The 23,823-nt window shown below is 32.1% G+C and overlaps 1 protein-coding gene across 2 annotated transcripts in view; it reads right to left on the minus strand.

Moving 5' to 3' along the window:
* The window catches only part of HisT (Histamine transporter), a 47,454-nt gene that overhangs the window by 11,231 nt on the left and 12,400 nt on the right, over positions 1 to 23,823 (minus strand). Inside the window, exons 1-2 of one of the 2 annotated variants that reach the window (XM_090103313.1) lie at positions 23,378 to 23,814; positions 1,497 to 1,625 (exon numbers count right to left, since the gene is read on the minus strand). In XM_090103313.1, coding sequence (XP_089959439.1) covers positions 1,497 to 1,625; positions 23,378 to 23,689 — 441 coding nt within the window. In that variant the 5' untranslated portion in view covers positions 23,690 to 23,814. Of the gene's footprint in view, positions 1 to 1,496; positions 1,626 to 23,377; positions 23,815 to 23,823 lie in introns of those variants that run through there. The other variant, XM_090103312.1, reaches the window with a different exon arrangement.

The raw sequence follows: 23,823 nt of genomic DNA on the forward strand, positions 1-23,823 counted from the left end.
AATAGATTTTTGTAATATTGAATTAGCTTCTATACTTAGTTGGTGCGATGATTTTGGACTTAAACTAAATCCTTCTAAAAGCAATGTCATCATAATCGGTAGTCCTTATCTTATTTCTGAAATCGACTGGGGTATTTTGCCTAGCGTCAAAATCGGTGGCGTAGTCTTGCCTTACCAAAAGGTAGTCAAAAACTTAGGTGTTCTATTTGATCAAACGTTGTCCTGGTCTAATCATATCCAGGAATTGAGCCGTAGGATTTATGCCGCCTCCGCTACGCTCAGAAGACTCCGTAACTTTTTGCCCATTCCCACTAAAATTATGCTAGCACAATCCCTTCTACTCCCTATTCTTGACTACGCTGATGCATGCTTTCCTGATTTATCAGTAGAGCTAACTGATAAACTTGAGCGACTCCAAAATTTTTGTATTAGATTTATTTTCGGCCTTCGAAAATACGATCACGTTTCTATTTACAGAAAAAAGCTCAAGTGGCTCCCCATCCGTTTTCGCCGGAATCTTCATTTGTTGCAATTACTGTTCCGTATCCTTTTTGATCCTTCTACTCCTATTTATCTCAAAAACAATTTTTCCTTCCTGCACAATGAAAACTATACTCTTCGCTCGGCTGATAGACTCACCTTGAGTGTTCCAGTTCGACGTACTCACTTCTTCGCTAAATCATTTGTTGCCATTGCTGTCAATCTTTGGAATTCTTTGCCACTACCTATTAGAAAAGCTAAAAATGTATCTTCCTTTAAAAACCTTTTGCGACGACACTTTCTCACCACTGCTTTCAACTCGGCACATTAACTATGTTTTTAAATATATGTATTTATACACAGATATGTATGTATGTATTTATAGTATTTTATATTTTGTTATATGTAGTATGTATGTATTTAATAATATTATATAGTATCATGTATATATATATATATATATAAATCATAGTCATATAAGTATATGTGTAATTTGTATGATGTATATATATATATTATTAATGTATAATATAATTGTGTATATTCGAGTGCAGTATATTTATCCTTAAGTATCTTTATTTATATATCTATCCGTAAATCTATTTTAATTATTAATTTTATTTTATTTAATTCTTTTTTTTTTTTTTTTTTTGCTTTTTTTATCCTTGCTTTTTTTTCTACCACCTACCATTGTCATTTCAGTAAGCTTGTTACCTTTTGCCCAGGTTGCCTGGAAGAGATCACTTCTAAGTGATAAGGCCGCCTAATAAACTATACTGTTTTTTTTGTTTTGTATACTTATATTAGCAATAAGTTTTATATGTATAGTTTTATTGAAGAGTAATAAATAAAAAAATAAATAAAATAAATTTATCGAAAGTCAATTTGAAATGCTCTATGCTCTCTTTACAATTCCAGATACACACAAAAGGATTAAGATGCAAAGTCTGATAGAAGAGATAAAAATATGGCAGATAATGACAGGCTATATTGGAAGACTAACAAATAATAAATACCTGAGAGATAGCCACAACAGTCTGTCCAGCGAAGCCGAGCCAGAACATGTCCTGTGGTACAGAGAACACCTTCAGCCATGCGCCCGCGCACGTTCCCAGCGAACCGATGATTGTCGTCACGCGTAGACCCTGAAAGGATTGTGCTCTTTATTTCTATTACGATAAGATTGTTATTACAGGAAACTCTTTAAGCAGTGTATTTGTTTCCCTTAAGTTTTATTTTAATCGTCAATTTTTCTACCCTAAAGTAGAAAAGCGAAGAAGGCATAAGAATACACGTAGATAAACATACAAATAGAGAAATGAGGATATCAGCTATTTCCCGAAATCTCTAGGGATACCACGAAATCACGGAAGACGTCGAAAACTCTTGTTTATTTCGCCTTGTTATCTGCTAAAAATACCTGGACGTTAACTGATTTTAAATTATGGTTATCATAAACAAATAAAGTCTTTCCGCATTATGATTTTAAACATGTTTATGAAAAATTGTCATTGCAAATTGTATGTAATACATGTAATTTTGCAAACTCGTCACGCAATCCAGCATAATTTCCTTTTGTACATACAAGGTCGGGGTTTTGTGATCATGGTCTAATGTTAATACCCAGTTTTACTATTTACCTATGCTTTATTTAAAATAACTAGTAATACAAGAATAATATAATACCTATATGTGATTTCTAATACGCTGTCTTATGGCTGGTTCACACTTTGATTAGTGCGAGTGCAGGTGATGAGTGCAGGTGTTTAGTAACTACGTGTGGACAGCGACTGTTTAGTGCGAGTGTTTAGTAGGCTGTGTAGTAAAGTGAATAGAAGCGTGTTCTATTTTTTTGCGAGTGGACTGCGAGTAGCCACGTCCCGCGCGCCCTCCCTTCCCCCTCACTCGCAGCGTGCCTGCACTCGCACTAATCACCTGCACTCGCAGTCAATTGGACACTACTCGCACTACACACCTGCACTCGCACTAATCACCTGCACTCGCAGTCAATTGGACACTACTCGCACTACACACCTGCACTCGCACTAATCACCTGCACTCGCACTAATCACCTGCACTCGCACTAATCACCTGCACTCGCACTAATCAAAGTGTGAACCAGCCATTATGGTTCACACTTTGATTAGTGCGAGTGCAGGTGATGAGTAGTACTACGTGTGGACAGCGACTGTTTAGTGCGAGTGTTTAGTAGGCTGTGTAGTGAAGTGAATAGAAGCGTGTTCTATTTTTTTGCGAGTGGACTGCGGGTAGCCACGTCCCGCGCGCCCTCCCTTCCCCCTCACTCGCAGTGTGCCTGCCTAAACACGTCTGGACAGGAGTGTTTAGTGTTTAGTGTTTAGCGTAGTGTGTAGCGTCGCGAATTTCACCATTGTCCTGCACTCGCACTAATCACCTGCACTCGCAGTTGAATTGGACACTACTCGCACTACACACCTGCACTCGCACTAATCACCTGCACTCGCACTAATCAAAGTGTGAACCAGCCATTACTTTAACTAAATGCGCGAAAGAGTAATTTCATGTTATTTTAAAAAATATCGGAGGTAGTTGAATTAAGTACCTAAATTAAATCCAGTCGTATTGCGATAGCTTATGAAAAAATAAATAACGGCGTAGGCGTTTTATAATTATATGTATAAAATATATGGAAATTGTGTCTGAAATAAAGATCTAGTTATTATTATTTGTTTAATAATGATCCTTTTTTTTTTTTTTTTTTATAGTGGGGAAATCTTCCAAAGATACCCACGGCCCCCGGGGAAGGAGCCGTGGGTTATGTCACAGGTTATGTCAGGTTAAATCTCCAATTAACTGCGATATAATATCCATATTCTGTAATTGACCTCTATCAGAAGATTCGTAAAAATTAAAATTTATTTATCCCTTGCTTCCCGTTCGTGGCTTCCCGCCTATTCACTTACGTTATCAAGCGACAGATGCTGCCTGATGCCATATTTTACATCCTTCAGCTATTGTTTTGTTAAAATTTATTACTGCGCCTTACAAATATACATATATACCTATATATATATTAATGCTATAGGTACACAATTATGTAACATTTCGAGTAAAAAATTGGCACACATTGTACAGCAGAAATGTGTATGACATTTTATATTTACAAACATTACATTGTTGTCACAAGATTCGCAGCCATCATAAATTCTAATAATATTCCGTTTATAACTTGACAGATTCATAAACACGTGTAGTTTTTATGTAACTTTATAATCATCATAAGTTTGAAACAAAATTTTCAACGTTTTCAGATAACCTTTTGATAAAATCCCGAAGAAGGGACTGTCTAAAGTAAGTATATTTTGTACCCGTTAAAAATAGTACTCTTCAGGTACATATAATAAATATGTCGTTAAGAGGATGTATTATTTTGAAATTAATGTCTTTCCTTTAATATTAAAACGTTGCAATGTCGTTTTGTCTCGTATTCAGTCATTTTAAAGTTTTCCCTTCGCGATAAGTTAGGTGTGTAAACAGCATTTTGACACAAATCTGTATTTGGGACACGTTCGCTACCTTCCAAGCTTTGTGTGGAGTGCTTGAATGATTTTGTTCCAGTTATTCACAGGGGTTTAGGAAAACAAGTTTGAAGGAACATCTGGGAAAGGAGATACTTCGATCTTATAAAGAGAAGCGTTGGTTACTTCTTGTGAAAAAAAAATACTTAAGGGAAGGAAATAACAACATACCTATCTTTGTATTAAATCAAGAACAGGGTGGACACAACATAAAATTAAAAGGAAGCAAAAAATGATTTTTACACTTTCATGTAAAAATCACTGGATGGATTTAAAATTACAGGAATATCATAATAACACACGTGCTATAGAAATACTTGATTTTAAACGCAGTTTTGTCCGCGGGGGAAACCGTGCGACACAGCTACTCTTTAATAAAAATTAATAAGTGTTTACAACTATTTATCTATAGATATCCAGTTATTCAACCGAATCATTACATTGTTATCAATAGTATTGTATGAACGAGTGAAGGTTGTATCTCCGTCCATGACTAATTTCAATTATTTGTATGCTAAGCAATAACAATATGATATTTCATGCATAAATGACGAATTCGTGAGAATAAATTCAATTATTTATTTCAATTGATATTACCATTGACACTATAACTTATTAAAAAAAATATCTGGATCATTTAAACTTTTATGAGACACTAGCGGTCCGCCCCGGCTTCGCCCGTGGTACATATTTACGTTTTCTCTACGTAAAAACCATCCTCGTACTTCAAGGAATATAATAAAAAAAGAATTATCGAAATCGGTTCAGCCGTTCTCGAGTTATGCGCTTACCAACACATTTTGCGATTCATTTTTATATATAAGAAGATAAGAAGAAGATTATTAAGCTGTTGGTAATATCGTAATGTTACTTCAAGTTTTAAACGTAGGTACCTATATTAGAAAAGAAGATAAGAAAAAAAAATACCTAAGCACGAAATAAATGTAATTACTATCATCTTATTTATCAATATTTTATTATGATGCGACAGATCTCATTCAAAGGGTCAGTTTTCCAACATTCCTTTCAAAGATATTTGAAAAACCTAACACCATTTCATTTTATTAAGCAGTTAGGTAATAAGAGAGTTGTTCATTCAGTTTGGGTGTGAAATATTTCATTCTAAAAACCGTCTGAATAGTAATTCTGATCCATATTATTGTCATGCCAAGACAGGTTATTACATAATCTTGAAAATAAACCGCAATTTTTGCCATAAATATTAAATATAGTACCTACCATAACAATCTCAGAAACAATAGGGGCACATGATACCTCATATTGTACTTGATCTCTCGACAAACATACCTAAATACTGACTTCAGTTTTACTTTCAGTTTTTAAGCCTCAAGAATTTTTTTGAGTTTGAATTTACGAGGTGAACTGATTTTGATGGTCCTTTTTAATTTGTAGGAATTCAGCTGCTCAAATTTAATCCATACTTAACCATTTATTTAGTTAAAAAATAATTATACATCGTATAACTAAAAAGTCAAAAACCCGGACCTTACAGTGAAATAAGGAATTTTACACACGGATGCGCGTAAAAAAATGGCTCTTTGTTTGGAGCAATTTGTTCTGCTAGCGGGTGTCTAATTAGTAATTATCACCCTGATTTATTTTTAGAATAATACGTTCAAGAATTTTGAAACGGTATGTCTATACACATACCGTACTAATCAAGACTAAAAAAAATCAGTTTATGAAAGAGATGAAAAAATACCTATACAGACTTGAAAAATGAACAAAAAAGCAAACTCCTTTTTTTCTCAAATCAATAGCAACCAAGCAAGATTTTTCAAAATGTTCACAGTATTTATTCCACAAGAAAATAACAGCGCGCTCAGCACCTCGCAGTTCTGCGAATTTCATCCAAATTCATATTCATAACATTTTATATAAGCCACAGAGCAGCGGAGTTGAGAGGATCACAAACGTAATTAGTGAGTGTACCGGAACGCCACTCGTGTATGTTTCCTCTGTGACACTTCATTTGATTCGTCTTGCTTCAAGTATCCAATATCTTGCATCATGCATGTTGTATGATATAACCACAGATAATATAATAATTAATACTATATATAACTATACTTGCAATTTTGTAAGTAAACAAAGTCTTTAATATGTTAAAAAAAACTCTTTGGAGTCTTCTTGTTTCGTGTTGCATTTTGGTTTACAAATAGGTAAAAATGCAAAACAAATTATTTTTTATTTTTGGTGATTTAATCGGTTCTTTTCTGTAGATTTGAGCAGTTGGTACTTATTATTATTATATACATATAATATTATATTTGAATTATGGTTTTAAAATAAAATAATATTTAAAACACGACAAATGTTTGAGAAATAATTCAATTTGTTTTGCGATTGCCAAGGCCCCTTTTGTCATAAACTGCTTCAATCTTGGACTTGATAGGAACGTGTTGGTATCGTATATTGGCCTCTAGAGTCTAGAGTATTATTTGAAGTGTGTAATAAAGGACGATAAAATAACAATTAAATAGTGTATTTTATTATTGTTTTTATGAGATCGGATTAGGGGCACTACCGTCGAGCGAAACGTAGTGTAGAATGAGTCATTATGGAAGAAAATTCATATTTAAACAAAACATAATAATTTTGTTTACGTTTATATATTTAAAACAAAATATCAATTTAGGTGTCTTTCTAAAAATAGGTAGGAATCAAACATTATTAATGAATCTGTACCTACTAATATTAGAAAGCTGAAGAGTTTGATTGTGTGTTTGTTTATTTGAACGCGCTAATCTCAGGTACTACTGGTCCGATTTGTAAAATTCTTTCGATGTTAGTTAGCCCATTCATCGAGGAAGGCTATATGCTATATAATATCATCTCGCTTCTTAGACCAACAGGAGCGGAGCACTGCGAGTAAAACCGAGGAGCATAGATAGTAAATTATAAAATGGGATTTGAATAATTAGCATAAAAAGATGATGATGCAAAATAACTTAAAATCTAAAAGTCTCCGAGGTCGTATGTGTAAATTCAATGTTTAAATTTTGAAGTGAAAACTTCTTTAGCGGCGTTGGGTATAAAATCTTAAACCCGCGTCAGGACACGTGGCCTGATCGAAAAAGCGTAAGACGGATTTTTTTTTTTTTTTAGTCCTTATATTCCATGCGTAAGACGGATACCATTCCAAAATATCAAACATGCTGAACGTTAATAATCAAGTTTTCACTTCTGCCGGCACTCCCGGGGTGCAACCCGTCTTTTTTTATTATTTTAACGCATAAATAACCTTTCCTAGATTTTATAAAATGAACACATAAGGAGACATGGAGACTAGGTCAATAATTGTTAGATGCCAATACATATAATTAGGTAATATCCATTGAAACATTTCCATAAACTGAATGAATTATGCGTAGACCCTGGAACGTAATAAAAGTAAGAAAAGGCGACATCATCACCTTACACAAGTCTATAAGGAAAATGTTATAAAAGTGGTTTATATGCATTGAGTTACATGTACTACGTACTAGAGAGGGCATCGCTACTACACTATTTGTAACACGAGTTAGAGTCAATCGTCTCAAACTCAATTTTTTTTTGAAGTGAAAACTTCTTTAGCGGCGTTGAGCACTTTTTCTGTAATGGGTATAAAATCTTTAACTCGAGTCAGGACACGTGACCTGATCGAAAAAGCGTAAGACGGATGGAGAGTAGACAGCTATCCCCTCTCTACTACGCGCGTTTTCACTTCTGCCGGCACTCCCGGAGTGCAACCCGTCTTTTTTTGTTACATTGCATTGATTGGTTTTAATTTATAAGTCAGAGGCAAAATATCTACAAAGTGTATGACTCACTAGCCGCCCCGCGCCGCCGCGCTTGTTGCATAGATTTTGTTCGTGGTGCCCTCTCTAGTAATAATACCTCAATGTTTATATGTATTTAATATTCTGCAAACGAAAGATTGATTTGACATTGGATTTAAGTTTTGCAACTGTATTACGAAAACGCAGTGCGTTGAAACAAACCTTTTATTGGTCAAATATCTTTACAAGACAAAACCTTTAGGACAGTCGACGTCCAAAGTCCAAACCTCGTTTTCAGCCGACTTCAAAAAAGAAGGAAGTTAATTTCGGCGCTAGTACATACCTCTTTGATTCTTGTATATTTACAATTTTTTTCCGCCAATAGTATTGTAAAATATCTCTCTGAGGTTGAACTCATTTAATATTCAAGGAAGTGTAATTTTATTTTTTATAAATATTACATTACTTTCCTTCATCCCTGTTTGTGTGTACCTACCTATATAAAAACACCTTTAACGTTTTCCTCTAGCTTTAGTAAAAAAATAATTATTTTCTAAGGTTCTTTTTATATCCCTTATATTGTACGAAAAAAGTACGAAAATGTATATTACAATTTAAATTTAAAATTACTTACCAAAATTTTATGTAAATTCTGAAGTCAATTATAATCCTTTTTATCTATTACTACATGATTTGTTCTAAGTACAATTTAAGTTAAAATACTACAGGTAGGTACTTAGTTAAGTTCTAAAAAGTATTTGTAAAAATTGTTCGACACTTTTTTATCATTCAACTATGACAAGCCACAATTTGATATGTAAGTCAAAACTATAATTAGTTTTATCATAAAAAATCACGCAGTTCGAGGTGTGACTCACTCAGTGAGTGATCGTGATTCTTATGAACACGTACCAAGTACCAACCGAAAATATTTTATTATTATTATGCTAATGATGTATTTATATATCATGAATAGATATGAGTCAAAGGATAATTAACTAACAAATAATTTGTGAAAAGACAAAAAATGTATATAATTTATTTTTATAATTTTAAAATACACTAAACACCTTTTAAAATTAATTTTAACACGTTATTATCTTATTCCACACACAATGCTATTTAAAAAATAATAGTATTAATTTTAATAATGAAGCTAAATAAATTTATTATAAACTAGCGGTCCGCCCCGGCTTCGCCCGTGGTACATATTTCGCAATAAAAGGTAGCCTATGTCCTTTCTCGGGTATCAAAATATCTCCATACAAAATTTCATGCAAATTGGTTCAGTAGTTTAGGCGTGATTGAGTAACAGACAGACAGACAGAGTTACTTTCGCATTTATAATATTAGTATGGATGATTTAAAAAAATATATGAATTGTCTCTTGCAAGCATGTATTCCTGCAGTACAAACACATTTCGGTTAATTAGTAGTAGCTGTTGCATAAAATCCTGTTTTAATACAAAAAGGTTACTAAATTTTATGCACTAGGTTTATTACATTACTAGATTTCCGCCCGCGGCTTCGCCCGCGTTTTCAAAGGAAAACCAGCATAGTTCCCGTTCCCGTGGGATTTCCGGGATAAAACCTATCCTATGTGTTAATCCAAGTTACCCTCTATATGTGTGCTAAATTTCATTGTAATCGGTTCAGTAGTTTTTACGTGAAAGAGTAACAAACATCCACACATCCATACATCCATACAAACTTTCGCCTTTATAATAGTATTAAGAATAAGAATTAAGATACCTATAGTTACAGTTTAGATAAATAGTTTTATAGTGCATAATAAAATAAATAATTGCTTAGTTTCCCACCTTAATAATAGGACAAAGTCATAGAGGATAAAAAATAAATAGTTTTTGTCCACAAAATAAATATAATTTTATGACTGGTAACATTCTTATATGTTTTCCTTATGAGAGAAATAAATCCGGAAATATGAGGAAATAAATGTGACCCTGAATATGGTTTATTGACAAAAACTAACCATGGTGAATGCAAAAATATACAAAAAAAGACATTTACTATTTTTTTTGTTAAAACAATTACCTATTAAAATGTCAATCAACATTACATGCGTTCACATTTTTTATTACAAGTGAATAAGTAATGATAAGTAATAAAAACTTTAAGGCCTAATATGTTTATACAGGATGTATAAATAATATAAGCTTATCCAGACTTTCTCGATGTACTTCATGCGATATAAGACGGTTTTAACTGAAAAAGTAAGAAACATAAATCCATGCTCGCAAATATTTTAATACTTATTAGATATCATGTGTGGATTTTACGGTCAAACATTGTAATAATAAATGGAACATCTAATTGCAAGTAAAGAATTTTCATTTAAATTTTAATAGGTCGGTTACAAACATTTGGACACAGGTAATTTATGTTCCAAATACGCCGCTTTTTTTTAGCTTCACCTGTATTATTGTACGTAACCCACTCCTTTAGACTGGATTTTGACCCACTTTAAAGGGACAGTTTTAATTTTTAATTAAATCAAAACTTTTTTTTCTATATTCCACTTTAAATGGACAGTTTTAATTTTTATTAATCAAAACTTTTTTTTTCAATTAAAACAAATCTAACGAAACCTCACAAATATTTTTTCACCTCGTCTTAAGAAATACATAAGCACGCAAAAAAAAATCTTCTTCAAGTTATAAATAGAAGAAAATGCTTCAAAAGTATCTATATCTGTTATTACCTAGTTGGTTAGTGGAACCGGGAACGACATGAAAGGACTGACTCAAGGGAAATACACCCTTTATAAGAGATCACTATTCAGTTGTATAAAAGATACCTAAAGCACAGATAAAATAATACTATCTATAGTACTTTACGAATGTTGTGTTGAATGCTTCATTCCGTTTTCTTTTTTATGATTTTTTTTCTGGTATTTAATTTTTACTATTACTAGCTGTCCCAAAAAACGTTGTTCTGCCGTACCTACTCGTTTCCCTCAAGGGTATGAGATAGAGTATGATTTATTTTTTTAATATGTTTTATGGTGTCTTATATTTATTAAATTATAATTTACATTTTGTATTCCTATATCTTGATAGAACTGCTTTTTATAGTTTGAGATTTTGAAACCTAAAAAAAACACTTAATTTTATAAACTATTAAATTAAATAATATTAATATAATTAACTTAATTTAAAGGATAATAAAATGAAGTGCTTTTTATTTCAAAATATAAACCAATTACATTCTAGATTAACATAATATCTATTTATCTATTATCTCATTAATTTTATATATTTTTCCCAAACCATTTCGAGCAATGAAAAATAGCAATAGGTATAACTACTAAAATATATAAACGCATCATTTATCCATATTAAGAAAGTGTTAATTACCTGATAATGTATAGGACTTAAATCATCACACGGAAATATTATTCTGAATACTTTGTGCAAATATTACTAAACCATTTTAAGAGCAAGGTTGAATTTTTGCTCGTTACATAACAGATTAACTATCATATAATGCAAATGACTTATTTAAATAATTGCACAAAAGTGTGTACGAGGATTATCCTTGAAATTTTACATCTTTATATTTGAGGCACGATTTTACTAGTGAATTATCTGTGCTAAAGATTACATTATAAGCCTGTGTGGAAAAAGATCAACTTTTTTTATTGCGTATTTAATGTTTTTTGCCGCCAAAGTGATTTTTTTTTTTTCAAACGCCCTATTTTAATTTAATTGAATTATTGTAAAAAACTATTGAACATTGAAAAGCCAGGGTTGCTACAGTTATAATAATTTTGAAAATCGATTAAGTGGTCGTTGACTTAATTCGAAACGAATTATGAAAAATTCTTTCTTTCCGTAATAATATTAGGTACTTATAATAATAATAATATAACATAAATTTCAGGACAATTTTCACACACGACACGATCTGATCCCATACTAAGCTTTCGCTTGTGTTATGGAAACCAGATGGCTGATAAACATACATATATAATCTTAATATATATAAATCTCGTGTCACAATGTTTGTCCTCAATGGACTCCTAAACCACTTAACCGATTATAATTAAATTCGCACACCATGTGCAGTTCGATCCAACTTGAGAGATAGGATAGTTTAAACATGTAGTTACCACGAGCGAAGCCGGGGCGGACCGCTAGTTTTAAATAAATACTTATATACATATAATTAACACCCAGACACAGAGCAAACAGATGTGTGTGTGAACATAGATATGTTCATCACACAAATATTTGCCTAATAGGTAACCTAATTTGTTATGTATATTATCAAAGATAGCGTTTAATAAATACATATAAGTACAATAAATACACTCGAATAGTACATACGCTTTGATCCTTCGAGTATTGATTTCAGAGCAACATGTAGATAGGCTGAAGCTTCAGCTCTAGTCGCGATTTACGACCATGCGCTACGTACAGAATTTATGTTTCTGCCATTGGTATAAACATTTGGATTTTAACAAATTCTCTGTGATTGGTAGATATATAAATATATTCTTATCATCAGAAATCTCTGCGTACTGCCGTTGAGATGAAATAGAAGTGCTTTCTTCTGACTGATAGCATATAAATTACATACAATTCACATTGCATTGCGCTTTGTGTTTATTCCTTTTTTATTAATAAAGTTTGGACCAGCAATGGTAATAATTGATTCTTTTCTTTGTTAAAAGGCCAAATATCAGTATTCCCGGAAAAATAATCTTATTCGTGAGACCTACTAAAGCACATCACGCATCCGAAGTCCGTTCCCCGTATAAATTTTCATTTCCTTTCATATTGTGTTGATTCTGCGAAAATTTATATCAACAAAATTCAATCGAATCTGATCGAAACATTCTATTACAAAGTTTAAGGATTGGATTCGCATTCATTATACATACTTCTTAATAATGATATCTATTATATCAGAAAAACAAGAAAACTTACTTACTTTTAACATTGTTGTAATAAGGCTTGAAAGTTTTGAATCGCTTTTCTGTCAGTGTTTAACTTCATTTCAAGATGAATCTCTTGCCTCGTGTCGAGTTCTAAGCAAAGTTTAACTACCAGGATTATGTCTTACCTTGGAAATAGTTTTATTTCTTTTTACTCTTTTATATTAAGGAGGGTCTTATTTTAACTTTATTAGAAAGAGGATCTTTAAATCAATCAAAATGATGATTACCAAGTTCATTAACCTTTAAATAAATATATTGTAATATTGAACAAGCTTGGTATTTACTATTTATCTATTGTTTCAAAGAATCTCATATTAAACAGTAGATACATATTAGGTACCATAGCTGTTTCTATGCAATAAAAGAATAAAGGCTAAAGTTAAAAATAGAATTACTATGGCTACCAGCTACAATAAATTATTTTTATTTAAATTCCTACAAAATTAGCACACATGAAAACTCATTTACACACAATTTGTTTCGCAATTTTTCAAACCTGTTAAATAGGTAGACCGTATATTATTATGTAAAATGAATTCACACACAATCCTTATAATAAGAGCACATTATGCAAACTTTTGACTGATTTAAAACACGTTTAATTCACTACTGAGATAAATATATTAGAGGTATAGCCTACAGAAGATTTATAATGATAGGTAATTATTAAAATTCGATATGGTTAGAAGGTGGCTAATGCTGAGCTGGCTTACCAATTTACATAGCATAATTTCGATTTATTATTATTTTAGTTCCTTTTTAGTTTTCATTTTTATATTTTATGCCTTATGAGCATTGAAAAATATATTTTCTATCTTCATTCTAAAATCAATGAGGTAATTTTTGAGTAAAATTGTAAGAACGTTGTTACGAAATTTCGACGTGATGTCAGTTGGTAAAACACTAGTTTTACTGTAGAACACGGGTTGCATAGTACACCCGCTCCAGGGACACTTTAATTTATTAAACCTAGCCTTGCATTTTGGGTGTTGGAATTTTCATTTCGTTGTTCATTAACATAGAGAGTTCTGTGACAAATTTACTTCTGCACGCGTCGTTTATTTACTTGATTTTTGAATCTGTTGTGGATTCTCACTTTCCTTAATTAAATAATAAAAATAATAAAATAATAAAAAGAGTTTATTTTCTCACATTGGTTACATTAAATAAGTACACATTTAATGTAACCAATGTGAGAAAATATTAATTATTATTCTATTAAGTATATCAAATAGATTTTTTTATTATTTACCTGTACCTAGTTGAGTCGACCGTCGTGTGTATGTTATTGTGTTAATCTTTGAAATGTGTGTACTGTGTATGAATAAATGTTTTTTAAGCTATTGCATAGCTTCTATCGCGGGCCTTGAGCGCGGGGAACGAATCGAGAAATTCCGTAACGAAAAAACCTCACGCTCCCCACTCCGACGGGCTCGGAGGTGTGGCTTGAAGGCATAGCATGCAATAGCTTTACCGCGGCAGTCCCCGAGTGCCACACGCCTTTTTTTATTTTTTTTTCATTTAAGAGTACCTAAATTTCAATCTTACCTACCGATCGTAGAGAAAATTAGTACCTACCTAGTTGTTGATAATTCAATAGAATTCTGGTAAGTAGGTAAGTAAGTAAGTAGTAAGTCTTTCCTACTTACTAGGTTTCTGTAACTTTTCTGCAATCGTTTTTTTTTATCATTTCCCCAATTCAATCACATGCAAAGGAAATCAATTACAAAATAATAAATATTTTAATTTATATTTTAAATGAGTTTGCTATATGATTAAAAATATCGTTATATACAATTTTTAATTTCGTAAATTAATTAGAAAAGATTGCAATAGACAAAAAGTATATTTTAAAAAGAATATTCAATTTGAAATTCGAAAAAATATAGATTTCCATTTTTAATTTTCACTGTTTACGCAGTCACTTCCCGCTGCATGTATGTTTATCCATTTACATGCTAACTACGCAACGGAATAGCATATGCTTTTTTGAGAGAAAATGTGGTTCTCAAAAAGGTTGTATTGTATAATATGTGAAGTTTTTGACAAAGAGAGCGAAGCCGCGGAAACCTAGTTTTATACAAAATTCAACAGCATTCGATTAACTGTATATCAGGTTGACAAAACTTTATTCAATTTCTGGTTCATAGAGCTGCACTCTGTGAGAGTACTCGAATTTAAATCGAATTTCTAACTTTGATTCTGTTTGGAAAGCAATTCGCGGTATCTATTGATCGGCTATTATTATTGTAGGGGAGACCGGGTTTGGTTGTCTCACGGGTTGTTTGTCACAGCGGTCTTAACACAAAACTGAACTATCGAATAAGTCTGTTGAACAGCGTGGCAAGAGCGATACAGTGACAACGCTGTCCCAACTTCGCGTCAGACCGCTCCGATCTGCCGTGAGGGCCTCACACGTGTTTATTGTTTTCACACAGCAAAAGTAAATTTTTGTGCTGCTGTGTCGAACCTCGTAATTATACGTTCTTGTTTTACAGTAATAATCTTTCAGTTCATTTGATGATGATGAAATGTGTTTTATAATATCGTAGTATAGTTTTTTAGATATTCATTGATCGGAATTTATTTTCAATTTTATTTTCATGAAACGTGTTATGGGGCTCGTTGTCACAAATTTTCGGGGGCTGGTTGTCACCTATCAACCAGCCCCCTGTATGCGAGATGACTTTAATTGCGTTTTGAGGTTGTTTGTTTTAGCCGTATATTTTCAATCAACACCGGAAAATCACCCTAACAAACCTGCTGGAAGTCCATCTGTCCTTGATGACTCTATATTGACTCACGATTATTATTGTTTGCTAAAATTGTGATTGATTAATATTCAGACTGAAATAAAGACCGTAGACACGGTTTCATTTGGTTAAGAGTTCTTAATTAAAAATTATTCCGTAAAATTATAAGACCAAAGTGTGACTTTCTATTTATAAATTGCCTGTTATTTAGTACGTGACTACCTACCCTAGGCATTGTGACAACCATGCCTGACCCGGGGTTATAAGTCACATTTTTCTTTAGAGTGAAAATACAAAATATTTCTACAACTGATAATATTACACAAAAATACGTTTATTTATTTTGTAACAGAATAATTACACTATCTTTTGGTATACAAATATCATTCCTAAACAACGTATTTTGGAAGTTACATAAAAAAAGATAAAAATCTGACTTTCATCCCCGCTCTCCCCTAGTCACAATTTTGCAGTTTTGTCAATACAAAATATCGTATCGTATGACGTAAAATATATTAAAAGTTTCAAACTCTAATAAGAATAGTTTACATTTTTAGACAATGCGTTAGTTGTGGAAGTGAAACATCTAGGCTCATGAGGGTAACATTTTGACGGATGAAACCTTAGAGCATGAAACGCAATGAGAATAATATTACAACACTTAAAGATGAAATTTGCAAGGAATGCTTTTATCAGAAAAAACAACTCTTTCCTCCTGTAATATAATTATCCTTACCTTCGTCAAGCTAATCCTGCCACAGTCAGAATCTGACTGCAGGAAGATTAGCCCAAAGAACTGTTTTAGGCACACAGATTTGAGTGAATGAAATACTGCCATAATAAAGGTATTTTAGCAGTATTTATCTATGAATGACAAGGGTACAAACTGACGGTGTAATTGACAAGCGGTACGCCTTCGATCTGGTAGTTACCTATATAAACGACACTAGGTACTCAGGGATCACGGTCTACACAGCCTACGGTGAAAGAATTTTTGAATTCGGTTCGGTTGTTCTACGATTTACGCGTGCATACAAATATACAATAACTTCTTCATGTTATTAGTATTGATATTAATTTAAGGAAAGTGATGTGTAAACAAACACACACACATACATATATAGTTATAGACTCACCCACACACGCGCACGTATACGCACACACACATCTATCAGGTTTTAGATTATCTATAAAGATGTAAACATGTAAACAAATAAATCAGTGAGAAAAGTAATAATATAGTAACAGTTACACATATTATCTTAGATTTTTAATGGTCTTCTACTATATAAAAATAAGTCGGGTTTTCCTTCCTGACGCTATAACTCCAGAATGCACGAACCGATTTCCACGGTTTTGCATTCGTTGGAAAGGTCTCGGGCTCCGTGAGGTTTATAGCAAAGAAAAGGTGTCTCTAGTGGCGAAACGGAGTTCGCCCGGTTTGCTAGTCTTGTTATATTTAGAATGTACTTACCTGAAATCATTTGATGGATTGCAGTAATATTTCTATGATAACGATTGTGTTTCCATATTACCTCGATTTTGTTAACAAATTATTTTAACCACTTTACACTTAAATGATTATATGCATAAATAGATCAAGAGATGTACTTAGAAGTTTATAAACAGTTTCTTCCGACTACTTCGGCTAATTTTATTACACTTTAATAAGGCACTAAATTTAGTGTCTTATCAAAAAATTAATGGAATAATACTTAAACAAACAGATAATACACAATAATTGTTAACATTATTCACAGGTATATTTGATAACCTAAATAGCCAGTAATCTAGTTATAACCACTTCTACAAATCTCAATGATATTTAATATTTGTATTTTAATTCTTCCTTATCTTTTTCCCTTGAGAATTTTCTGTTTAATTTAACTGCGCTTGTTTTAATTAGGTTTTAATTTTATAATATTATGTTATATGAATGAGAATATTATTTTTTTATGATCTGAAGGCAAATAGACGTATTGCATAGTGGTAAGCTAAGTGCTGCCCCATATACTTCCGTAACCATGGTTACGAGTGTTTATTTTTAAAAGGAAAAGATACAGGACAAACACTGAATTAAATAAACAGAGACATACGTGGAATGGCGTGTGCTGGTCTGTCGATTACACCTTAGTCCTTGCTAAAAGTTGAGGCAATCGAAAAATACAGTTCTGTAAATTTGAAAATTTGAGATGCTCCATCTCTTTTCGGTACTCTAGTACTTTTTTTAAGGAACCCATACCAAGAAGTCGTCAGTGCATTTTTTTCTTTTAAGTAGACTAGCAAGTTTTCAGTTCATTTTTGCTATTCCATCTTCCTTCAACTAAGAATTGAATCATTTAATTTATTTTAGTTGGAGAAATTTTACTTCCCAGAAAAGAAACTTGTTTACCTCAAAAAAGCTAATTATTCAAGAAATAAGGCAAGTTTTTCTAATAATTTAGAAGTAAAAAAAAGACGGGTTGCACTGGGGGAGTGCCGGCAGAAGTGAAAACTTGTTTATTAACGTTGAGCATGTTTGATATTTTGGAATGGTAATGGTAGTAGAGAGGGGATAGCTGTCTACTCTCCATCCGTCTTAAGACGCTTTTTCGATCAGATCACGTGTCCTGACGCGAGTTAAAGATTTTATACCCATTACAGAAAAAGTGCTCAACGCCGCTAAAGAAGTTTTCACTTCAATTATGTTTGCATAAATTGAGAAATAAACTTCGCAAAATTCTCTCACCTCGTACAAAAACATTGCTTAGCTTTTCCATTTAGACAAACGAGAACTTGGAAGGCACAATACATCAGTAATGGTGATGTAATGGCGTCATCAAATCTGTTCAATACTACTCCAGTTTCTGCTTTGTTAAAAGCGAATTCATTTGAATTTTGATTGTTAACTCAATCGGAATTCGTTTTTCTTGTGGAAAAAATTTTGAGTCTTATGTGTATTGACATCGAAAAAAAAAATAAAAAGGTAAATCATTAATTCTTTTTCAACTACGCTTAGGACTAGCCTTTTTTTTAACAATATGCAATGTGTAATCAGAACTAAGCAAATTCAATAGGTCAATCTTTTATGTTGCTAAAATAATATGAATCGTTAAGTTGAATGTTATTAAAAAAATATATATTATTTACATCAATGTAAGTCACATTTTTATATACTGAAAAAATCCACAGATAAAAAATTTAGAACATTTTCACCGCTAAAAGTTCACAGCTCAGCGCTTTTAATATCGAGCACGCTTGGGTTTATCAAATATCCGCCTTTCAGTATTCACGCGCAGGTGAGGGTTAGATTTATACGAACAGTACGAACTTTTTGCATCGGAAAATATATCGCGAGCGGCGGGTCAGAGCGGGAAACTTTTTTTTAATTTTCAATTCGAATTTGGAACGCAGATTTATAGGCGACAAAAAAGGTTGCATGTTAAAAAATTATATAGCATATATATGTAAATCGGTAAAGGTACAAAGTGGTGGATAGATGTCGTTTTTTTTTCGAATTCATTTGGTTTCATTTCCTCATAACACATGTCAATTTAAAGAAAGGAGAAATTATTAAGGTATAGAGACAAACGATAATGGTAATGTGGAAAAGGATTGAGAAAAATCATTCAGAAGGCTTGTTAAAGGGTCATCTGAATAAGCTTTTATTCTTTTCCTACTTTTACGTCAGAACCACTGGCCGGATTTCATTTAATTATGATTGATATACAATATACATATATACAAATATATGGTAGTACTAGCTGTTCCCCGCGGTTTCACACGCATTGCTCCGCTCTTGTTGGTTTTAGCGTGATGATGTATAGCCTATAGCACTCGATAAATGGGCTATCTAACGCCGAAATAATTTTTCAAATCGGACCAGTTCCTGAGATAAGCGCGTTCAAACAAACAAACTCTTCAGCTAAATAATATTAAATATAGATTAGTATAGATTACCGTGAAGATGGGAGCGAGAAATAAAACAGTAATTATAGTATGGGAATAAATAATGTTTCTAATCATCCAAATGACTAAATTAAAGCACCGGAATCAAAAAAATGTCGCATTTTTTTTAAGTTGCAATCTTTTATTGGATTTTTTGTCAACTTGAAGTCTTATTAACTTACCCTATGATATAACGTTGGATATATAACCCTATAGCCTATAGGGTTATATTATATACCTATAGGCTATAGGTATATAATAGGTATACAGCACATTTATCATAAACGAGCTTTGTTGGTCGTAAGCATGTTTAGTCCCTGCTTTAATAATAATTAATCACACTGGCTGAAAGGGTCACTGTATGATATGGGCTTAAGGGTAAATTTGTTTAACAATTTTGCCTACGTCCTTATTACCTAGTTGTTCAGGTCTACCTCCATTTTAATCTCTATAGTTAGAAGTTTTAGAACTATGAGCTATTATATTTTACCTGCTTTATAAAGTGTTTAAAAAGCAGATTCATACTGTATTGAAAAGCTCGAATAACGTTATTTGTGTATTAGTTTATTCTCTAAAATGTTTAAGACATCATTGCCAAAAAAAGGTACCTATGTTAAGGCAGATAGTTATTTAAATTTCGTGAAAAGTTAGGATGACTGTTGTGGGCTTGCTCGCAAAAAATACTAATTGCGTTGCATTTAAAATACGTCATAGTAATAAACGTTTAACCCATTGAGCCCCAAGTGGCCCGATCGGTCCACGACACAATAGATTTTCTATAGATACAATAGATTTTCTATTGTGTCTGTGGTTCCGGGGCCTGAGTTATTAATCAAATAAAAAGTAATCTAATAAAATTAATTGTTTAAATTGTCATAATTTTTTTTAGAATAAGTGAATAACGCAACGCGAAAAACGAAAAACGGAATCAAGTTTTAATACGCGTGTTTGTGATACAATGTTAATTTATGTTATATTTACAGTAAATTAACTATGCATATATACATTTATTTACTCAGATTTGTACTAGATAACAGGGTTATCTAGTTAATTCTGGTACATATTAGTGACTCATTTGTCACGTTTGTATTCTACAACCTTGCTTCATCTTCAGGTCAAATCATTTTTTGTTTACTAAGCTCAAAGGAGGTTATAGGTTATAGTTTTGCATACGCTGAGTTCGTAAAAAATACTTATAAAATTCCAGACGCATTTTTTTTCAAATAGATGAATTGTTAAAACTCTATGTGAATTGTCAACACCCATAACAAGCAACCCGCCCAACTTTGCCACCAGCACATGAGCTATCGTTTAAGATTATGTTTTCATAGACAAAATGCTCATATTAAGCGAAGCGGTATATGCCGGCTGCGCGAAGCTAGAGAAGAAAACATGGATTTTCAGGAAAAATTTAGCAAACAATTTTTGATGTAATTTTGTTGTTTAAGTATTTTTTTCGTGATCAGTGTATGCAAAACTACAAGTTCCTTCGCGCTTAGTATACAAATAGTGGGACACCCTGTATTATTAGGTACCCCATAGTTCAAAAGGAAACGCTGACAATAAGTCAGAATAATATAATATTACATATATGTATATAATATATTCGCATCGCGAACTAAAAAATAGTGATTCATTTTTTCTTATTATTCACGTGGATATAAAACAACTAAGTATGACGTGTTCGAAGCTTTTTTTGATAAAAAATGAGCTTATGTAGGTAAGGTCATATTGAATGGAAAATTCACTTAGTGTTCATAAAGTGAAGTCCCATGTCCCCTAGTGGGGTAAGGGGCAGATGCATTATACATCTGTTTCACTGATCGAATTTCTTTAGAGACAAGTAGGTGATCAGCCTTCTGTGTCCTGCCAGACCGAGACATTTTTTTTCTTCCTTCGTCTCCACCGGGAATCGAACCCAGGACCCCTCGGTTTTACGCTCACGCGTCATCCACTGTACCAAGGAGCCGGTTCTGTAGTGTTCATGCAGGAAGAATAAAAAAACTCTACGTATTCATAAAAATATCGATAGGAATTTAATTTGAAACAAACTTTCACGTTATGAAAATTTTACGTACGATGCCCAGCACTTAGATTATGAAAAATATTTGTGGGTTCTTAATTTCTTATGCAACTTAAGACTTTTTATGGGGAATTTTATATGGGTATAGGTGTACCTAAACTGATTCATCACTACATAGTATAAAACAAAGTCGCTTTCTCTGTCCCTATGTCCCTATGTAATATGTATGTTTAAAATCTTTAAAACTACACAACGGATTTTGGTGCGGTTTTTTTTAATAGATTAGAGTGATTGGAGAGGAAGGTTTTAGTATATAATTTATTGTTTTAGATAAAGCGGGCGAAGCCGCGGGCGGAAAGCTAGTAATAACCACATAACTATAAATGCAAGTAGGTAAAGTACTTACTATTTTCATGATCAAAAAGTAGAATTTTTCATAGAAAACTAGATTTTGAAACTATTTTTTTTTTTATTTTTAGTGAATTAAAGGACTAAAAATATTTTTTGTCAGTGCTTCTATTGAAATCTTTTATTTGTACCTACAATATTAATTTAATTATTAACACTTCTAAGCCTTAAATGACCTTATTTAGACGAATAATGTTCTTGTTATCATTTATTAATTAACCAATAAAAAAGATAGTTGTTTTTTCTAGGAAATATGTATACCTATGGGTACCATTATTTTATTTCCATGTTTAAATAATCTTTATCTTGCCATTTATGTGCTAATAAAATAAGAAAGTATAAGAGGTAGGCATATTATACTTATGACTTTTTCGAATTTCTCATCTTTTATTTTAGGTACCTACCTCAAATCTCGTATCCATTTAACTACTATAATTATCTGCTTTTAATAAAAATCAATGTCCATTTTTACCGACTTCCAAAAAAGGAGGTGGTTCTCAATTTTTACATAAATATTTATTTTATTACTTTTTATAGGTATTCACAAACCAATTATTGTTAATTAAAAATTTATCATATTTTAATTATTACACTAAATACCTAAAATATTATTACCTTATACCTATTTGAATTAATATTTTCAATAAACCAAACTTTCTCATATTTAATGGGTATCAATTAGAATTTGATTGCGAAGTTTTATGACGTCATTAACTAAAACTATGCAAATATTAATGAATAACATACGATTCCACTAGTTTTATAAATTTTCCGGTTATAGATAATAATCAACACAATAACAAGATTTCACGATTCATATTACATATAGTAAATTTCGATTTAGATTAACCTATTACCTAAGCACTTCGTAAATTTTTAGATACTTTAAAAAAATCTACATACACTGTACACATAAAAGTAGATATATTACCTGTCTTAATCTTTATTTAGAAAACAAGTCTATATTTATTCCATGTGTATAAGAAAATTAAATCCCTTTAATCGTTTCTTATCTCTTCTTTGCGCGAAAGAAAATCATAAAATTGCAAAAAAATATTTCTCGCAATAATTTCTACATGTTAAAGTGGTTTGCCGACATTGGTAGGTACATAAAAATTATATTACCTAAAGTCTATTAATTCTATGATCTCGTACGCAAATAACAACCCGGTAAAAAAGCAGTTTACGAGACATTGAGATTCTGCACAAGTATTTATAAATTTCTATCTACCTGCATATTATTAAATAAAAAACAAATAAAGTAAAACACAGAGTTCATTGACCCATTGACAAAGATTATAAATATTACGATTAAAACTTTAGTTTATCAATTAGCTAATAGTTGTGTCTATAAAATAATATAAGGTTAAAAAAGAACTGTTTAAAGTGTAATACAAAATTGCCATTCAAGAAAAATTCAATTATAAATGACGACAGTTTATTGTTTATTGTTATCACTTACAAGTTATACGATTAGTACTCACAGTTTTATCCAACAGATAACTAGCGGGGAAAATCAACGGGATGTAGGTGATCATGAAGATCATTGACGTCCAATAAACGGTGATGCTCGTCACCCCATAATACTTGACGACCGTGTCCTGAATAATGCTGTACTGCACCCATTGCATCGAATTGCTCGCCGAATACAATACGAAAATGAACAAAACCAGCCAGCGGATCGCATACACCGTGTATTCAGTGGGTGCCTTCTTTGTAGGCGACTCCAAAACACCCTTTTCAGCTACGCCGTCCATCACGCTCCCGCATACCTCTAAATTCTTTGTATCCGTCATTTTATTAAAACTAGATTACAGCTAAATTATTGTCGTGTTTCCTTTTTTGGCACGTTTGATTTAAAAACTATGTGTTGTCTATGACATTAAAACTATTATTGTCAAAATTTCCCGCGCAAATGTTAAGGCGGGTG

This window comes from Colias eurytheme, chromosome 6 (assembly GCF_061535395.1).
Source record: "Colias eurytheme isolate Ceu_HAF_F1 chromosome 6, ilColEury1 Martin Lab GWU primary, whole genome shotgun sequence".
Lineage (NCBI taxonomy): Eukaryota > Metazoa > Arthropoda > Insecta > Lepidoptera > Pieridae > Colias > Colias eurytheme.